General features: G+C 59.0%; 1 protein-coding gene across 1 annotated transcript; it reads right to left on the bottom strand.

Annotated features, from left to right (window-relative positions):
• Nucleotides 1–13,052: 13,052 nt before the first annotated feature.
• Nucleotides 13,053–16,731, bottom strand: ADRA2B (adrenoceptor alpha 2B). Its single transcript, XM_032352825.1, has one exon. The coding sequence runs from the start codon at nt 16,265–16,267 to the stop codon at nt 14,927–14,929; it is 1,341 nt and encodes a 446-aa protein (XP_032208716.1). The 5' UTR covers nt 16,268–16,731; the 3' UTR covers nt 13,053–14,926.
• Nucleotides 16,732–20,454: the final 3,723 nt, after the last annotated feature.

The following is a 20,454-nucleotide window of genomic DNA, read 5'->3' on the forward strand; positions in this document are numbered from 1 at the left end:
AGATGGAACAAGACAGGAGCACCTGGGGTTTAGGTCCCCACCCTCCCTCGAGGTCTCCTCCCCCAGCGAGGAAGAGGCTCTCTCCGGGAGTGAGTCTCCACTGTTAAAAATAACCTGCCTTTCCATCATCCCGACAGCCGCACTCTGGGACAGCATGTTCCAAGGCCCAAGCTTCTCTCTGGGGACCGGAGCAACAGGGCAAGAAGGGCCGTGCCCAGGCCAGGGGAGCATACCCAGAGGCTGGCCTCCCACAGGCCTGACTCAGTTCGGGCTCCCCAGCCACATCAGTCTTCCTACCACCCCGCTCCAAGATCCTGGGGTGTTGGGTCTCGCGGCAAGAGCCCCCGGGGGTGCTTGTGGGGTGCTGTGATTGCCTTGGAGGCCCACGGGAAGCATCTCCTGGTGATCTGGAACTCCCTCCCCCCTGAACCCAGCAAAGAAAATGATGCTGCCAACTGCCACGTGGCTTCCTCCTCGAATTTCCAAAAACATCCCTGGCTGGGCCCAGAGGGAGCTTTGCAGGGGATCAGGGAGGAGAAGGAGGGGCTTGTATGCCTGGGAAGCCCATTCCTTGACCCTCTCTCCTGTGGCCTCTGCCCCATAGGGGAGGAAGAGGGTGGCAACCGCACCCAGAGCTGAGAGCCCAGGCTCTGGAGAAAGACAGACCTGGGTTCAAATCCTGACACATCTCTAATCACAGAGCGATCTTGCAGAAGTTACTTCACCTCTCCGTGGCCTGACTGCCTCACTGGTAAAACAGATGCCCAAGGTCGCAGCTTGTAGGGTTGCTGTGGGGCTGTGTGAGTTCTGGCGGTTGCTAAATGCACAGTGCCAGACACACAGCAAACTCTCCATGAGGGGTATTCTTACAGCGTCACAGTTAGGAGCATTGCTCTGGAATGGATTTCAAATCCAGCCTCCTCGACCAACCAGCTATGCAGCCTTGAGCAGCTTGCCTGACTCCTCGGGTCTTTCATTTCCTGCCTTGGACAACAGAATACCGTTTACATCCTGGGGCTGCCGCGAGCCTCCCTAACACTGATGCCCTCGCGAGGATGTTCCCCGTAAGAGTGCCAGCACCCCCCTTCAGGACAGCATTTGAGCTGGAGCCCCAGAGAGAGACAAAGGCAGGGGTTGGCGGAGGTGAGGGAGGAGTAAGGACAGCTCTTGGCCCACCCTGTTGAGAAGCTGTTGGAGGTTTCCTGGCCACACATGTCACAGGCTGTAGGTTCATGGTGCATACCCACCTGGGCTCCCCTCTGCCCGGACTGCACAGCCCCGTAGGCTTCCTGAGGCTCCGTAGAACAGACTCATCCCAGACAGCAGGCCTCTGTCCCCACACACCTTCATGCTGTCCCACCACACTCACGGGTGGGAGGGATGGAAAGGAGGGAGAGAGAGACAAGAGACAGGCAGAGAGAAGGAGGCAGAGGGAGACCGAGGAAGAGGCCAGGATCCAAGAAAAGGAAAGAGAGGGGGAGAAGGAAGAAGAGCCTCGAGGAAATGAAGGGAGGCGGGAGGCCCAGAGTCACAAAGTGAGACCAAAAACAAAAGTAACAGAAAAACTCTGGAAATTTAGAAAATAGGAGTGACCTCTCTGAAAGGAGGGAGAGAGGGGACCAGCTGGGGAACCCCGGCGGGGGGAGCCTTCAGGGACAGTAATGGAGCTCAGAGAGCTAGAGACAGCCCAACTCCCCTGAAATGGGGCTTTTACCTAAGGATGGGTAATATGTTGTCATGACAACAGATGTAGCATTTAGGGTAATTACTGGTGAATAACAGAGAGAAGAGGTGGCAGCCCTAGCTGGTGCTGCAGGCCGGGGAGGGAGGGGGTGGTCTTGGAGCCTCATCCCAGACCCTTACCCCTGGGCTTGGCCTAGCCAGGACCTTGCTAGTCCAAAAGTCTGCCCCAAGACCAACCTCCTGAGCCACCCCCAGGTCCCTAGGTTCCCAAGGCCTGTCAGCAAACACAGCCACGGTCTCTGTGACAAGCATTTCAATGCAACCCTCTCCACGACCCTTGGACCGAGGTACAGCAGGGCCTCATATTACAGATGACAATACAAGACTTAAAAATTGAGAAACTTCTCCGAGGTCACCTAGCAAATAAGCCAGCATCAGAAGGCAGCTTTGCTGCTCTCACAGCGGATCCCCAGAAGATGCGTGGGGCCCGTGGATCCTGGGTTGGCCTAAGGACTGGCTCTTCCTGAGCGCTCCACCTCCAGCACCTGCTGGGAAGGGTCCAAGACAGCATTTGTGGGTGAAAAGAAGGGGGGGCACTTTACAGGAAATGTTCCATACATCTGGCTTTCAATAGACAGCCCATGTTGTCGGGAGATCATTCTTTCTATTTTATAGCTGAGAAAACGGGCTCAGAGGGAAGTGACTTGCCCCAGGAGCCCCTTGCTCAGGAACAGATGCTCCGTTTATGAGCCACTATCGGCGCTGGGGCTCTTCCAGGCCTGATGGAGCTGGTGGCGGGGCAGCACAGCGGGAGTCCCCCAGTGTTTGGGGGCCGTAGGAGCTTGCTTGCAGGGTGACTGCAGGGCCTGGACTCCGTTTGTCAGGGGCCCCCAGTCGGAGGGCTTAGGGAAGCTCAGAGGCCGAGGCTCCCATCCACCTCCGTGCAGCCCAGGGCCGCCCCCACCAGGAAGCCTGTGATGTCCACAGCTGCACTTTATGTTTCTGTCCTCCGGGCCATTGGCCTCACATCCCCAGAGCCTCCCGGCAGATGTCTGCCTCAGGGCTCTGAGGCTGAGGGGCCAGCGGGACACCCTGGCTCCCAGAGCCCACCCAGGGCAGGGGAGGGAGCGGCCTAGCCCTAGCCAGGCCATCACCGGGCAGCCGGAAGAGCATGCTTGGCCTCGGAGGGAGCGCATGTTTGTTAGGAATCCCAGTCTCTGGGAGGATGAGGCTCTGGCCTTTCACATGCCTTCAGGGCTCCATGCCCCGGCCCAGAGCTCTGCCTGGCTGGCGTCAGGGTGACAGCAGGGGACACCCCCAGGGTCCTCCCAAGGGAGCCTCCTCAAGGATGAAACCCAGATCAGGGCCTCCCTAAGACAACCCCCAGAATCTGGAAAGGCTAGCTAGGGCTGGAGAGGGGAGAGAGCCAAGGCGCTGGGGGCTTGCAGAGGCTCTGGGCTGCTGGCTGCCCGGGAGTGGGGCTGGTGAGGGGGAAGGAGGGTGTCCGTGTGGGGGCGGGGGTCACTCATGGGATGGAGCTTCAGTGGGTGAGGCTGGACAGAGGGTTTGGAGCCCTTCAAGAGAATTTATCAACAGACTTGATAAAACAAAAAGGAGTAGGAGGAATCAAGGAGAGGGAACAAAGGGGGCGGACAGCCCTGCACCAGAGGGGTCCCTCCCGCAAGCTGCTTGTCACGCCTGGACTCTTTCCCCCTGCCCCGGGGACAGGCCTGCCCTTGCAGCTGCAGGTGGCACAGAGCCTGAGCCCACCCCCTCCTGAGGACCACACTGCCTCTCTCACTGCCCAGGCCAACTGTGACCATGCAGGGCTGCAGATAAACGGCGACAGGCATTCAGTGGGGTGAGAGCGGCTCTGCATGAGGCTCAAGGACAGCCCTGTGGACCAGGACCTCTCTGGATGGTCAGGGTTCACCCCAACAGGGGCTTCTCTGCCTAAGGTCAGGAAGGAGGGTGGAGGGCCAGCAGGCTGGATTCGGTCCCCGTCTGGATCCGGATCAAGCCTTGCAGAGTTGGCGCCCAGGGGGTAGGCAAGGAGGCCAAGACAGAGGGAAAGAAAGCCACACCTGCGGAGGCCCACCCAGGCCAGAGGTCAGGATGCCCAGGATCCAAACAAGAGGGGCTGTGTCCCTATCACCCAGATGAGCTCTGTAGCCAAGATGAGAGGTGAGCTCCTCACAGACCTTTGCCCCAGACCAGGGGTGGAGGGGACAGAGCCAACCACATTTACCCTGGCATCTACAAGAAGCTGCAAGCAAGCAGCTCCCCACCTCTGGAGTGCAGGGGGAAAGGGAAGGCGTGTCGCCACAAGCTGTGTTCCCAAGGTGTCTGGAAGACGGGCAGGTGGGCTAAGGCGGGTGTTGTGTAAACCCTGATGAATCGGGGGGCCAGCCTGTCCTCACACCTCCCACCTGGACCTAGAGGCCTGCTAGCGCACCCGCAGATCGCTTTGCTCCACCATATGCCCTCACACTGCCCCTCCTTCCAAGGGCTGTGTGGGCCGTTGTGCCCTCTCTGGGCTGATGTCCCTGCAAAAGTCCCCCGCAGGCAGAGCTGGGCTCTGGGGTGGCTCCAGGGGAAGCCAGCTCTGTGACTAGGATAAGTCCCTGAACCACCTGGGCCCAGGCTCTGCATGGGCAGAATAGAAGGGTAGAAATGAGATTTGATGCACAGGGTTCATTCTCTTCCTCCCAACAGGGTCTTCGTAGCCTGGTCCTTTTCGCCTTCACCCACAGTGTTCCCACCTCTTGCTCTCGGCCAACAAGTCTCCCAAAGGAGTGTGGGGGAGGGGAGGCAATGGGGTCCTCGGCATGCAGCCCGGAGTCTGGGGACACCGTGGGTCTGGGCCAACCAGTGCCCCTCACCCAAGCCCAGGGAACGGCAGCCTGAGAGACTTTAGGCCAGAGAGAAGAAAATAAACAAACAAGTCTGTTGGCCGCCTTCAGCTGTGACTGTCTCCTCCCCTTTGCCTCCTCCTCCTCCTGACACTCAGCATTCTTCCCCACTTCCTGGAGCCGGGAGACCCTGACATCCCAACTTATTTTTAGTCTGTTAGCTCTGGAGCGGGGCTGCTGGCCCTGGGCCTCACCCCACCCTGTCCCCTGCCCCTGGGGGGACAGCCTAGAGCCAGAAGTCACCTCAGATCATGAGCAAACCCACCCCCAAGCCATAATGGGGACAGTACTGCCCCCTCCTGCTCCCCCTCCCACTCCCCTCCTGCCTGAGACACCAGCCACCTGTCTGTCCTCTGCAGAGGCAGCCCTCCCGATGGCCTCCCTCCTGGCTTCCAGCCCTCCCCCAGCCCCTGCCCTGCCTCCCCTCCCGGAGAATTCAGTGTTCTGTTGCTGCCCTCCATCCCCAGTGCTCTGTAACCTTGGTGCTGGGGATCCCTTCCTTGCTCCCAGGATCCTCCAAAAGGCCCCCCACCTAACCCCTAAGGGGGTCATCTCTCTCAGACACAGGGTCCTCCCCTCTGCTTATCACAGACCTGCTGTCCATCCCGTGACTGCAGCAAGATGGGCAAGGGGCAGAGAGTGGGGGACAGAGGGCATCACGGCGGGGGCAGCCTCTACCCACCTCCCCAGTCCCTAGCAGTCCGCCTGGGCCCCAGACTTGCACACTCCACCCAGCCAAACCAAAGCCATGCTGGGGGGACTCACAGTCCACTGGCCCCACCCCAAACAACAACCAACACCTGTTACTGGTGGAGCCCATCTCTTGAGGCTCCAACTTCCCATCCTCTTGTCTACTCTTTCTCCCTGCCTGGAAGGAGATCTTATACATATGATTTTCTGCCCCTCGCCACATTTCCAGGGACATTTTAATACCCCTAGAGACTGGTGTCAGTACAGCGGGCCATTTTCACTATGTGTTGGCACCGGTCAGACCCGGGAGACACAGTGGACCAGACCATTAATGAGCACGAACTGCACAGAGCTTACATTCCAGCAGGGGATGAAAACAGGGGGCAGACAGGTAAGTCTGGGAGATCCAGCAGGCTAGCTGGTCATAGTGGGGAGGAAACTTACAGCAGGAAAGGGGGGTAAGTGCTTGGTCAGTGAGGGGTTGGAGTCCTGGTGCACCTTGAGGGATGGCCTTGTGTTCTGCCGGTGGAGGGAAATTGGGCTCAGAGTCCGCTCCTGGAACACAGAGATCAATGACATCTGCTCCAGCCAGGTGATCAGACCCACAGGCAGGAAGACACAGCCAGGTGATCAGACCCACAGGCAGGAAGACACAGCCAGGTGATCAGACCCACAGGCAGGAAGACACAGCCAGGTGATCAGACCCATAGGCAGCAAGACAGGCTGTTCAACTGTGTGGGCCAGGTGGCTCTTGAACCATCCTTGCCTTGCTTTACACACTCGCGAGAGAATCAAATCACCTAGTGTCCCTGCACTCAATTTCCCCTCTTCCTGCTCAGCTCTGGCCCTGGTCAAGTTGTGCTGGCCCAAGGTGTCTCCCATCCGTTTTCCACCATGCTGTCTGGCTCCCGTTCCCTCTGCGTTTCCACGTGCAACCTTCTCAGACTCTCTGGGGTTCCCCTGGGCACTGACACCTGCCCCCTTGGGTCCTTTTGTGACAGCAGCAGTGCAGAAAGCCTACAGGTCTCCAGGGACAGCCCTCTTTACCACCCCCAGTGGCTTCCCTGGCATCGGGCTGGGCAGCCCTTGCCCCCACGCCTGCCAAGGCCAAGGCCAGGATTCTCCCTAGCCCTGAGGGACAAATAGGTTTTATCTTGCACAGCAGCTGCCACCATTTGAGGAGGGCTGCCTGGCACTGCCTGCAGCCTTATCTCCACTCACAGAGCTCAGGGACCCAGTCCTGATGACCGTCACGAGCACAGCAGTAAAGGGGTATGCACACACAGGGTACATTTGACACACTGGCCTGAAAACCTTCCCTTCCCAGCTACGCAATGGAGAGAGCCTGGCAGAAGCTCTTGGTGGGGGAGGATTTGGAGCCCATGGAAGGAAGGGGTGAGGGAAGGTGGGAAGAACAGACTCCCTGTGCCAGATGGGGCTATCCTCCTGGGTACAGAAACCACCCTCCTTCCATCAGGCCACTGAGCGGTGACTCAGGGGAAATTCTGCAAGCTGACCTTGGAGAGATCCTGGGCTTTGAGAGGAGATACTGGCTCTGCCACTCACGCATACCAGCTCTGCACCCCCCTCACTCTGCCAGGACATTTTCTAAACCACCTTTCCCTCTCAGCACACTTCTCCAATCCTAATGTAGTTAATATCCCATTTAAAATGGGGGGAACTGAGGCACAGAGAGGTTTCATGGTTTGCCTGAGATCACACAGCCCATTGACAACAAAGCCAGCTTTAACTGCAGAGTCAGTACCCTTTCCAGGCTGCCACTGGGATGACCCAACCATGCACACTCTCTTTCCGTCCCCACTCTGTCTGTCCCCGTGTCTTCTTCCACACTCCTGGACAGGTTCTTCTCACCGGCTCCTAGGATGTCCTGGTGCTTTCCTAGCTCTGTGGGACGGTTCTCCCACCCCTAGCTCCGCCAAGACCAGGATGGAATCTTCCAACAGAATTTCTCCAGGAAACGATGGAAAACAAAAACAGAACAATTAAACCCCAAAGCGGAGACACACTCCCAGAGCGCAGGGTCCTCAGCCTTAGGTGACTGAGGCCAAAGCTGCCCTAGTTTGCTGGGAAAACTCACTCAATGAACAATGTTTCCTGGAGGCTGCTCTGAGCCGGGCTGTGAGGGGTGCGAAGGCACCAATGGGGCAGCCAAGTCTCTGCCTTGTCACCAATCCTCCGGGAGGCAAGAGGCACCTCACCACAGCTGGAGCTAGAGTGGGGTTCCTGTCAGGGGCTGCATCTCTCTGTGTCATTTTAGTCTGTGACCCTCCAGGAACATGTTTTCCCCAGGAGCCCTTCTGACGCTCACCCTCCCGGGAGCCTCACCCACATCTCTTGCCCCTTCCCGCCTTGCTTTAGACCCAACACCGGGCAGGGCCTGGCTTCCGCACCACCACCCCCGCCCATAGGCACATGCCTGTCCCCCATCCCACTGGCTCCTGACCTGCCATAGAGGGATGGCTTCTGAGGTGGCCATTCTGAAGTTCACGCCACCAAGGTTTCCCAGGGATGGAGGGCAGGAGAGGGAGGTGGCTGAGAATGTGTTCCGTGAGGGGATGGAGGCCATAAGCGCCCACGAGGAGGAGGCCTGGTGGGTGGGAAGGGGGAGCTGCTTCCAGAAAATGGATAGGTAGAAAAAAGCAGGAGTAAGGTGGGGGCAGGAGGCTGCTGACTGGGCGCCACCTCCTCTCCCTGCCCCCCGCCCCCAGTGCTTCTCCAGGCGAGAACCCAGGACATCACTGGATCCTGCTCCAGTCCAACTCCTTCATCTGACAATGAGGAATTTGAAGCCCAGAGAGGTAAAGGGATTTGCCCAAGGTCACAGAGCAATTTGATGGCCCTACTGGGACCATGGCCCGAGCCTCTGGCCCCTGGCCAATGCTTCTGCAACAGCCGAGGAAATCCTTGAAACAGTCACCCACCCTGCACCCACCCGAACTCCAGCTGCCAGTCAGCATGGGGTGGAGAGGCCATAGCCTGCCCAGATTTGTAGCCGGGACACAGCATGACAATGACACTGGGGGATTGACCAAGAATGGCCAGGGACTTCGTGGAGCCTGCTGCCTGGCTCCACACTGGGAGGGGGGGCTGGGTTTAACCCTCACGCCCCCCCCCACACAATTCAGTGTCCAGGGACCCCAGCAGCAGGCTCTGGCAGCCTCCCAGACTCCCTCTCTCCCAGCTGCAGCCAGCGGAGTGTGGGAATGGGGAAAAATGGACACCTGGGCTCCAGACTGCCACCCACACTCCATGGCCCAGCCCTTTTCTCTCCTGAAGCAGCCCAGGTCCCTATGGGAGCAGAGGCTCCCATCTGAGCCTTGGCCCTCTGGCTTCTGCACCCGGAAGGCCACCCCCAGCTCCAGAATGGGCCTGCCCCCCGCTCCGGAAAATCAAAGGTCAGGACTCTCGCAGCCTGGGCTGGGGCCCAGCACCTCCCCCACCTGCCAGAGCACCGGGGACCCCAGAGGGCTGCAGCGGGGCCAGAAATAGCTCCAACTTGCCAGGAAGGGAAGCTCTTTTTTAGACTTTTGTATGTTCTGGTCCCTTTGCAACAATTGTCCATGGAGCCTGTAGGCCCCCTGAAGAGCCAGGACTATCCCTAAGGGGGAGGCAGGAGTCAGAGGGTCAGCAGGAGGCAGAGGGGACATTCAGGGAAGGGGGAGCCAGCCTCTAAGGACCCGGAAGTGGGAAGGGCCGGGAGAGGGGAGGAGAGAGGGAAGGAAGAGAGGATGGGAGGAGGGAAGGGGGGTAAAATCCCAGGGGGCAAGGGTGGGTATTAAGGGGAGGACGCTCTTCCTTTGAAATCACTGCTAATCAATAGATGGCCACAAGGCCAAGCCAAGGGCAGGAGCCTTTGGCCAAAGGCCAGGGGAGGGTGTGAGAAGATCAGAGCCAGCAAGCCCTGGGGAGGGTGCAACTGACATCCAGGCTCCTTCCAGCTCTGGCGTGCTGACAACAGCCTTCCCCACGCCGGACGGAAGGACGGACGGATGTAGGAGCATGAAAAATCCCAGAATCTAATTTTAGCTAAGTGCTCCCGCCTCCCCTGCTAACAGTGAGCAGAGCTTCCCACCCTTGCCCAGCTCCCGCTCTAATGGAGGTACCAGCAGGCCGGGAGATAACCCCGCCCCCAAGCCCGTGGGGTCTCTGTAGAGGCGCCCTCTGTCTAGCACAGGGCAGGGGCTTTGCTGGCTGGGAGGACCCCAGGCCGCTCCCCCACTGTTGAGAAGGCAGATACTGAGGCCAGTTAGTGACACAGTTGAGATTAAACTGAGCGGGTTGGTGTCCTGGCTCTGGATGACCTCGGGCAAGGTGCTCAATCTCCCTCGCCTCAGTTTCCTCTCCTATGAAATGGGAATAGTGGTCGCTTTCCTCTCAGATGATGCCATGGCAGGCACTAGGCCTGATGACTCAGAGCTTGTCAATATTCCTCTGCCACTGCCCATCCCAGAGGGCCCCAAACTGATTGGTCACCCCAGACCCAGCCTGCCTCTGCACCAAGGCACAAAGAGGAAGAAAACACAGCCCTAAGCCTACCCAAGAGCTTGACCCTAAGAACAACAGATTAACTCCAGGAACTTCCAAAGCTGGATCTTCCAGAAAGCCAGGGGTCACAGCAGAGATGGGGCCACCAGCTATAGGGAACCCTAGGGACCATGGGGTCGACCCCTCATGGGCAGGCAGGGACACCGAGGCCCCAAGAAGGACACAGGCTCGGGGCAGCGGGACAGATGATGGCAGAAACAGAGCATGACCCCAGCCTCCCAGCCAGCTCCCCACCATGGTTTTCATTGGCACTAAGTCCCACACCAGCCTGGAGGTTCCCAGCAACTGGGCCCTCTAAGCAGAACTCCTGGCCAGCACCAGGGAACCAAAGGTGGCCCAGTATCAGCTCCACCTGGCCAGAAGCCTCCCTAGGCCCTGCCAGCAGCAACCCCATCTGCAGGGTCTCACGCCCGGTGCTCAGCACCGCCTCACAAACACAGAGGAGCGGATGGGGAGACGCAGGGGCCTGATGAAACTCACAAGCCCCCTCTACCTGGAGTCTTGGCAGTCGGCCAGCCAGCCCTCCCAGCACAGGTACCTCTTGAGCGGGTGGACTGGGGGTGCTGCCCGCAGCAAGGCCCCAAGAGGAATTCCCAGCAGCCCCGAATTTTTTTTTTTTAAGATTTTATTTATTTATCAGAGAGAGAGAGAGGGCGAGAGAGCAAGCATAGGCAGACAGAGAGGCAGGCAGAGGCAGAGGGAGAAGCAGGCTCCCTGCCGAGCAAGGAGCCCGATGCAGGACTCGATTCCAGGACGCTGGGATCATGACCTGAGCCGAAGGCAACCGCTTAACCAATTGAGCCACCCAGGTGTCCCCAGCAGCCCCGAATTTCTTGGCAGCTGGCCTGAGACAGAGGCTGGCACTGTACTTCCTTTCAAGGTGGTCCCCTGTGCTGGAAGGACCCAGAATCTTACACTGCAAGTGAAACTGGAGGGGTGTTGTCTCCCGAAGCCATCCATCTCACCTCTTCTCTAACTGTCTTCATTATCAGTCCCTCCCTTTGTCAGGGATGCCTTAAGACAAGAGATAGAAGGGTCTCCAGAAGGTCGAAGTGCCCCGCCAAGACAGCTCACATCCAGAAGGTGAACCTCCAAGCCTTTGTGCTGCCTCCTGTCCCCCACCCTCACTGCCAAGGAGTGGGGGGGATTCCTCCTGGGAGGAGGCATGCAATTCCCCCCACTCTCGTGTCTGCTGACCTGAGCCCATGTCTTCGACCCACTAACCCTCCCTTGGGCTCAGGGTAAAATCCAAAGTAGGTGCTAGTCACACAGAACAGCAGGAATGGGCTGTGACAGGAGGAGAAGGTGGCCTGGGAACCAGCTGTACCCCCTGTAAGCCGTGTGACTGTGGGCAGACCCCGGTGCTCTGCTCCTCAGATGTTCCGTCCGAGAACAGAACAAATAGCAAAATGGGGACAAGCTGGACACAGGCCCTGCATACAGCAGTCTGTCCCAGATGTTTCCTGAATGGGGCCTTGCTGTTCCTTGAGTCTAGATACAATCCCTTCCGTGTGAAGGTGCGGGACAGTGGGCACAGTGCCTGGCAGCCTGAGTTCTAGACCAGCTCTGCAGCCACCTGGATGTGGGGACAGGGGGCCAAGGCAAGTCTTCGCTCTCCGGCCTTCAGTCACTTCTTTAGTAAACTTGGGGCTTTGGACTGAGCTGTCAGGAATGGAAAACCTGTGGGAGCCAGGCCATCGCTTCCATCTTCTGGGGCAGTGACAGACACGATGGGTCTATCACCGTACTACCGCCGACCAAGCCCAGCCAGGCACAGTTTCAGAGTCCCCCACCGGCCGGCACCTCCCGAATGAGAGCTGGGGTGAATGACAGAAACAGGATTCTTCTGCACCTTGAAGCTCTGAGATTCAGGGACCCAGCTGGGTGACCTCGAGCCTCAGTTTCCTCTTTGGCAAAATGGCCACACCCAGCGAGATTGTGGGGATTGAGTAAAAGGATGTTTTCAGTATTAGTACTCAAAACGGGCAGCCAGCCGTCTGAGTACAGCAGGGGTAATTACTACGCTCTCCATACTCTGGGCTGAGAGCCCTTTCCCCACACCTCACAGACCCTCGGGCAAAAACAATGTGGTCCGGTGGAAACAGCGTGGGCCTGGGTGACCTCTAGCAAGTCAGTACATGTTTCTGAGCCTCAGTTTCCCCTAGACAAAATGGGCTGATACATCTTCTACACTGTGGGCATGAGGTTTAAACAAAGTACTTCGACAAAGTGCCAGAAAAGTGATCGGCTTGGCAGATGGGAACAAATAAGCTACTTTAATCTATCCTTATCAGGCCTCAGGGCCTTGGCATGGGAAAGCCAGGTTAGTAGGAGTTGCTGGGAGCTCCCCAGAGCAGGGTGAGGCTTTCTCATCAAGTCCTCAGTGAAACCCCATGCCACCATGTCTACCAGCAACCGTGGATACCCAGCTATCTCCACTGGTTGCCCGTGGCATGGGGGAATGTGAATCCTGGATGTGGGCGATGGCCTCCCATGCCCGGACCCTGGGACCTCACCGCTCCTCCCTCTGCCCCCTCCCAGGCCTCACCCTTCCCTGGGGCGTCCCCTGCCCTCAGAACCAGGCCACCCTGGGTCCGGGCCCCAGAGGCTCTCCTCACTGAGCAGGGACGGGATATCTTGGAGGCCGCATCTGGGAAACGAGGAGACCGATGAACTGACATTCACCGGTCTTCCAACTCTGGTGTTCGTGACTGTGTCTTAGTGTGGGAGAGTCTGAAGGCGGCCGCCCTCCTGCCCTTCCTCCCTATGCTCCCCCCACCCCAGAGGTGGTGTCCAACGCCCTCCTCTGGCCCCCAGCTGCTGCACGTGACCGCCACGCTGATGCTCCACCTGTCACAAATCCGCCAGACGCACCCTTTGCACATGCTGTCTACTGCCCAAAACACCTTTCCTGTCTTGCTTCTTGGTATACTCTAGCTCTTCCCCCAAGACCCAGCCCCAAGGCCCCCTCCTCCTAGAAGTCCTCCTTCTCCCTTAGCCAGACGGCCAGTCTCAGGCTTCTCTGGCCACTGTCGTCCCACTGGCTGGTAATGATAAGGGATGCTGAGTGGATAAAGCAGGTGAGCAGGTGGGCACAGACCCCGGGGCAGGGGGTGGGGGGAACGCATGCTTAGAGATACCCACATAGCTGAGAAATAATGATTACTCCTCCAAGCTCTGGGCAACAAGGACACAGCTCACTTATTACAAAATATCCTTTATTGATAAAATAGCTCAGACTTAAAAAAAAAACAACAATGACAACAAACACCTGCATATCACAACAAGGTGGGGGGGAGGGGCACAGGTGACCACAATAGCACAAGTCCCATGGGACACACACAAGACCAGCCAGCAGATGTCACAAGTCAGCCACTCCCTTGGGCCCAGCCTCAGCAGTCTGGCCCCAAAGCCACGCCCTAGCCTCACCCTGAGGTGAGGAAGGAGTCCTGAGACTCAGTCCTGAGACTGAGGAAGGATCTAGACAGCCCCTCTCTCCAGGAAGGACTCTCTTTGGTCCCCTCTATTCTCTCCTCCCCAGAAAACTCTCTCGGCGCCTCTCCAGATCTGGCCAGGCCCATCAGAGTGCCCACCGGGCCTGTGCTTCTCAGCCCCAGCCCCATGCTAGCTGCCTGCTGGCTTCACGTCCAAGCCAGGCACTCCTTGGAGAATGGGAAACGTCTTTCAAATGCTCTGGGTGCCAGGTCCGAGGAATGGGGTGACAATCAAGAGGAAGAGGCCTCGGGAGCCCCATCCATGGGATGGAGCAACGTGGCTGGGTCAGAGATGGCCAGCTGGCCCCCATCCCATCTGGAAGAGGGTTACTTAGACATCACAGGGGTCCACTAGGAACGTGGAGACCTGCCTATGTGCTCTGGTGGGAGGCTCCCGCAGGAGTCCCCAGCAGCCCACCCGGGGGTCTCCGTCACCCACCCCAGGCTCTCATCCCAGACTGCTCCCATGGCATGGGTATTTTTAGCCCTCTTGGGAAAGCCATTAGCCTGCTTGATGACAAAAGACTTTTCCCCAACTGGGCGGCTCAAGTCACTGAAAAGCCCCTTGGTGGTGTGGGTGAAAACGTCGAGAAGTTGTCACGCAGCATAATAACTAAACCCTTGCAGGTGTGAGAACATGTTCTCGAAAAATCCTTTGACTGAAATAGTGGTTCTTTCTACCATTCCCCACTTCCAGTTTGGGGTAAGAATTCACACACCCCAGGCACAGAATTAAAGTCTATACAGGAAGACAGGTGGTGGTAAACACAGAGGAAGGAGATTTTTATATCACCAAATAATCACATTTTCTGGTTCTCTAGAGTGTTCCCCCATGGCACTCAAAGCTTTCTGCAAAGCCTTTCATCTCTCTGCAGCAAGTGGGCGGCAAGCCACCGTCGCCGGGTTTTTGCAGGAGGTGAATGCTAGTGATCAGGGATCTCCCGTTGAGGCAGAGGCCAGGCCCCCAGACCGCCCCACCAAGGCAAGGCATCCACCGGCACACGCCCACCTCCCAGAGGGGGGCCGGGTGAAGAAAATGATTCCAGAAAAGGTTCTGGCCTTTAAAGGAGCTATGAATCCAAAAGTAGATGGAAAGGGAAGAAGACCCAGAAGCAGTGCCAGACCATAACCACCACCACCACCCCCCCACCCAGCGCCTGACAGGGACCACAGACATCCAGTGTGGATCCCTCAATCCTGCCTCCCCCTCAGCGGCAGGTGCCTCTGGGAAAAGTGGCAGGCTGGCTTCCTGCTCTCTACCCAGGGAAGATGCGAAACAAACACAAGCAAGTGACCAGCCAGGGGACGCAGAGTCCTTGAAGAAGGAAAGCCCTCCCATTGGCTTGCAGGGGTCTGGGATACTGGGAGGGAAGGGCTCTATCCTGGCCTGGCTTTGGAGGCTTCAAATGGACCCCGGTGAGCACCCCTGCCCCTACCCCTCTCAGGGGGCTCCCAAGATGAGGCCTGCTAGACCCAGGCAGGAACCAGAAAGCCCCAGGGAGGTGGCCACAAAGAGGGCAAGAATCAGAGTGCCCCGGGTGCCACCTGGCACCAACCCCATGCGGGCGGCAGGCAGGTGGCTCACCATGCCGTCTGGGTCCATTGGCGGCAAAGGATCCTTCGGAAGGCACGGCGAAAGTCCTGGTTAAAGATAGTGTAGATGACAGGGTTCAGCGAGCTGTTACAGTAGCCAATCCAGAAGAAGAACTGGAAGAGGCCATGGGGCACCTTGCAGCGCTGCGGGCAGATGGCACCCAGACTGTAGCTGAAGAAGAAGGGGAACCAGCAGAGCACAAAAACACCAATGACCACGGCCAACACAAAGGTGAACCGTTTCTCCCGAGTCAGCTGTGCCCGCCGCCGCCACCACTGCCCACTCGCGGTGCCCACACCTCTGCCCAGGAGCACCTGGCCACGTAGGGTTGCCAGCACCCGGGAACCCTGTGGCTGCTGCAGGGGTGGGTTACAAGACGATGCAGGAGAGGCTGGTAAGGCCTGAGGCTTGCCTTCCTCCTCCTCTTCCTCCTCCTCCTCTTCAGCTTCCTCCTCTGGAGATGCCCCGCACACACCTTCCTTCTGACTCTGGCCCGAGTTGGGACAGGCTGACCAGGTAGGTGGCAAGGCAGGGGTCCCGGGATCTTCAGGGGTATCCCCCTCTTCCTTCTCCCCAGTAGGTTTAGAGTGCCCATTGGCCTCCCCAGAAGCCACCAGCGAGGCCAGGGTAGGCAGTTTGGCCGAAGTCCCCGTAGGGACTGAGCGTGGCTGCTTGGACTCACCTGCCCCGGGGCCCCCCTTGGCCCTGGGACCTCTGCGGTGGCTGCGTTTGGCAATCAGGTAGATGCGCAGGTAGACGAGGATCATGATGAGGCAGGGTGCGAAGAAGGACCCGATGCTGGAGGCCAGGATGTACCAGGCCTCCTGGTTGAGTTTGCACTGGGGGCGCCCGCGGGGCTGGGGCCCTTGGTCGCCCTTGTAGATCAGCGGTGGCAGGGAGATGACGGCTGCGATGAGCCACACGGTGAGAATGATGCACTTGATGCGGCGCGGGGTACGCTTGGAGTTGTACTCCAGCGCCCGGCTCACCGCCCAGTAGCGGTCCAGGCTGATGGCGCACAGGTGCACGATGGACGAGGTACAGAAGAGCACATCGAGCGCCAAGTACACCTCGCACCACGTGCGCCGGAAGTACCAGTAGCCCAGCAGCTCGTTGGCCAGCGAGAAGGGGATGATGAGCGTGGCCACCAGGATGTCGGCAGCGGCCAGCGACACCAGGAACAGGTTCTGCGGGGCGCGCAGCGAGCGGCTCGTCAGCACAGCCAAGATGACCAGCGCGTTGCCGAAGATGGTGAAGAGTATGAGGAACGTGATGACCGCCGCGATGGCCGCGGTGGCCTGCACCGAGTAGGGCTCCTGGTGGTCCATAGCGGGGCGGGACGCGCGGCCAGAGGGGACGCCGCTCGCCCAGCGCGTCCTCAGCGGGCGACAGCACTGTCCTACCCAGCTAGGCTAGACGGGAGGATCAACTCCCTGGCGGCGCGGAAGGCGCTGGAGCCCCATGGCCAGACCGAACGGGGGCCTAGAAGATCGAGGGATGCCTGGGGCCAGCCACCGCCCTCCTACATCCTCTTCCACCAGCACCCGGCGTCCCTGCCGTCACCCCCGGAGAAGTTTTCCAAGTTGTCCCGTTGCCGTCCCCGCCCCGCCCCGGGACCGGGGGAAAGTTGCGCCCTCCCGCTCTGAGGCTGCTGGACCTACGCTGGGACGCGGGGCCCGACGGGTTGGCCGGGGGGTCGCGCCACCGATGGTGGGAGGCGGCGCAGAGGCCGAGGCGCCGGTTCCGCTCGCTGGCTCTAGCCGGGAGCCGCGCCTGCAGGCAGCCGGCCGCGGCAGGGGAATGGGAGGAGAGCGAGCGCGCTGGAGGAGGGAGGAGACTGGAGGCGGGAGCAGGAGGAGGGGAGGGAGGCGGGGCGGGCGGGCGGACCCAGGATGGGTGGAAGGTGCGCCTGGAGGGAGGACTCTCCGGCCGCAGCCTCCCCGCGCCACGGGCCTCCGCCCTGGCTCTCCCACCCGTTTCTTCCCGGCCTCCGAGCCACCGGAGGTCCGAGAGACCGTCATCTGGGGTCTTCGGGACTCCGGGAAGGATCCTTGCAGAAATGGAAGGGCTGGTTCTCACGGCGGGGAGCTGGGACCGAGGCGGGACTTCTCGCCTGCAGACCGGGTCGGAGCATCGGGATCGAGGACCGTGGGCTCCGGCTGATCGCTCCTCCCGCTGCGCAGGAGACCCAAGGAGAGGCTAGGTGGGTGTGTTGGGGCACTGCAGCGCACTGAACCACACCACCTACCCGGCGCTCGAGAAGGAAGCCGAGTGGAAGGAGTAGGAGGGAACGGGGAGACTGTCCGAGCCCCTTCCCCAAGCGCTTTCTTGCCCCGAACGGACTCCGTCGGGTCTGCAGAGCCCCGGGGAGGCGCGCGTGGCCGGGTTGCGAGCGCCCCCTGCTGCCGCCCGCGTGTCGGTAGCCCTCGCCGCGCTCTGCGGGCACCGAGGTTCCCAAGGCTGGTGGGGCGGGGGAGTGCTCAAAGATTAAGGACTTCAGGTGTACGCCCCCACCCCAACCCTACCGCTGCCTCGGTTTCCTCCACTAAGGGCAAAGAGGTAAGACCAAAACTGGCTTGGATTCCAATCTCAGCTTTTTTTTTTTTCTTTTTAATTTATTTATTTAACAGACAAAGATCACAAGTAGGCAGAGAGGCAGGCGGAGAGAGAAACGGAGGAAGCAGGAAGCAGGTTCCCCACTGAGCAGAGAGCCCGATGCGGGACTCGATCCTAGCACTCTGGGATCATGCAATCTCAAGCTTTTTAACACAACTCAGAGAAAAAGTAGGTCTCAGGGGCAGCTAGGCAGGGAGGAGCATCGCTTTGACTATGTTGTCACTCTCTCACTCACACTCACACACACACACACACCGCATTCCTGTGGACTCTCCCCCCATAGTCACACCCCTCTTGGAGTGGCTGTAGAAGGAGCAGGGTAAGAAATTTCAGATGAGGGGCGCCTGGGTGGCTCAGTGGGTTAAGCCACTGCCTTCAGCTCGGGTCATGATCTCAGGGTCCTGGGATCGAGTCCCGCGTCCGGCTCTCTGCTCAGCGGGGAGCCTGCTTCCTCCTCTCTCTCTGCCTGCCTCTCTGCCTACTTGTGATCTCTCTCTGTCAAATAAATAAATAAAATCTTTAAAAAAAAAAAAAGAAAGAAATTTCAGATGAATCACCCCACCCCATCGCGTCCCCATGCTAGACTCCAAGAACCTAGGCTCCCCCTCTGGCACCCTTGGCCCTACTCTCCCTGTGGCCACTGCCACCAGCACCAGCCTGGGCAGCCTCAAGAGCACATTTTTTTCACCACTCCTAGAGCCCCTGATGTCATGCCCCAGGCCTTGTATTTATAGCCCCTGTCTCTGCAGGACATCCTCTGTATAAATAAGCATCAAGCCACCCCGAAAAGTAGGGCTCCTCGGACCAGGACTTGAGATAGTGTGCGTGCTGGACCTTCCTGCCTCCCTGCTCCGTCTTCATGAGACCAGAGAATGACCTCACAGTGCCCACAATGTCTCACCCTTCCCCAGCCTCACACAGCAGGGGTGGAAGGGTTCCTTGAGCGAGGGCTGTCCCCACCTCCCGCCACCTTACTCAGCACCTTTGTGAAGTCTGAGCACCCACAGCCTGATGGTGGGAGAGGTCAGCCCCTCCAGAGACAGGTTTTACAGCTCACCCCCACCTGCTGGCTGGGCTGACCAGAGATGGAGGGGCCTCAGCAGCCCCCTCCCCGAGGCTGGCCTGAGGGACCACTTTCTCACCATCTCCAACCACACTCACACTGGGGGGCCAAAGGGTATCTCCCCAGACACTGCAGTCAGCATCAGCCCTTTGTTTCCTGGCCCAAGTTTTCCTCGAAAGGCACCAGGATCCCGAAGGAGCTGTGGTCAGAGCTGCTCAGACTCTGTCCCCTGCCCCTTCCCTCCACTTGGGCCTTCCCCAAACAGGCAGCCAGCTCTGGATCCACCAAGTGTCAAGCCCTACCGGGCCCAAGCCCCAGTGGGGACAGCCAGGGACAGTCTACAGGCATCTGTGAGGCTTAGCCACAGCCCCAGGGTCTGTGTCACCTGCTGCCGCCTCCCAGCCCCACCTCCCAGATGTGCAGTGGGCTCTTGGGGGCAGTGGAAGCCATTACATAAGTTGATTCCCACCTTCTCTGCAGCTCTCTCCCCCATACACACCTTCTGGGGCTGCCTGCTGGCTCCAGCCCTGCATGAAACTGAGCCTCAGGCCATAGCTTCAGCTATTCCCAAACTAGAGCTGAACTTCCATTGTCATTCCATTCCACCAGTGGTAGGAGCTGCCCCAGAGCAGCCCCAGCAGGGCACTGGCCTGCCATCCTGGCTGCACCAGCTTACCTAGTGGTCCCTGGACGTGCCCTGAGCTCCCACATCTCCGGTCCTTCCCAGGAGCTGGTTGCTACTTCTGTGCTTGGTGGCCCTCCCACTCTCCAAGGTCCACTCACCTCTCACCCACCGCCCTTCCAGGGAGAAAGAGGTACCCTGCTTTCCAAGTTCTTTGACACCGTGTACACAGTACCACGGTCACACCCAGAGAAGTACTGAGAGGCTGGTGGACGGCAGCACACATCCCTTCTCTGTCCCCAGTACTGGCCAAGGTCCCTGAATGAGGAGGGGGAGTGACAGCCTGGCCCCAGTGGGGGACATACATGAGCCTCTCTCCAGTACTGCCCAAATGAAGGTATCCCCAGAGGATGCCCTTGGAAAGGGATGGGGGGAGGTTACCTAGTACCATCTTTTCCAAAGACATGGGAACATTTAGGGACATGGGGATACCTTAGCTGAAAGCCCTGGAGCTTCATATCCAGGCCTGAGTGCCAAGACTGGCCCCAGATTCTCCCGTGCCAGGGCTCCATGGGACTGGGGCCCAACTGGGCTTCACACCCTGGCTCTCCCCAGAAGCCCCCACTTTTCAAATCCCTAGGGCCCTCTCCTCACACCACCCCTTAGCCCCAATCTCCCCACTTTCCCAGTCCCTTGATTCATGCCCTCCATGATGCAAGTCCGGAACCCTCTCCTCCAGTGCACCTCACCTGACAAAACCCCAACCCTGGGCAGACCTCAATCAGCCACCTGGCTTTGCCGGAGCAGCTGCTCCTTCTGGAGCGAAACACTCCCAGAATCGACTGGCCTCCTTTAAGGGCATGACCACACATCTCATACTTCCCTAGGGTACTCACCTTCCACGCCCCCTCCCAGTATCAGTAGCCCGCTCATCCTTCTCGCCCGCACACCCTCCCCTACTCCAGGACGTGACTTGGCCTCCAACCTAGAAGATGAAGGCCCATAGGCAGGAAGTTCCCCAGACTCACCCAAGCTCCAGCTCTGCTGGGAAGGCAAGACCTCTGTAAGGATCTCAAACCCTCTCCTGTCCTCCAGGACTCTGCTCCTGCAGTCACCCCCTCCAGCGTTATGCCCCCTCCCCTGAGAAGCCCTCTATGCCACCTGCCACTGCCACCATCTTAAACCATTCTCTGTACAATCTCTACCCCCCTCAC

This window comes from Mustela erminea, chromosome 7 (assembly GCF_009829155.1).
Source record: "Mustela erminea isolate mMusErm1 chromosome 7, mMusErm1.Pri, whole genome shotgun sequence".
Taxonomy (NCBI): Eukaryota; Metazoa; Chordata; class Mammalia; order Carnivora; family Mustelidae; genus Mustela; species Mustela erminea.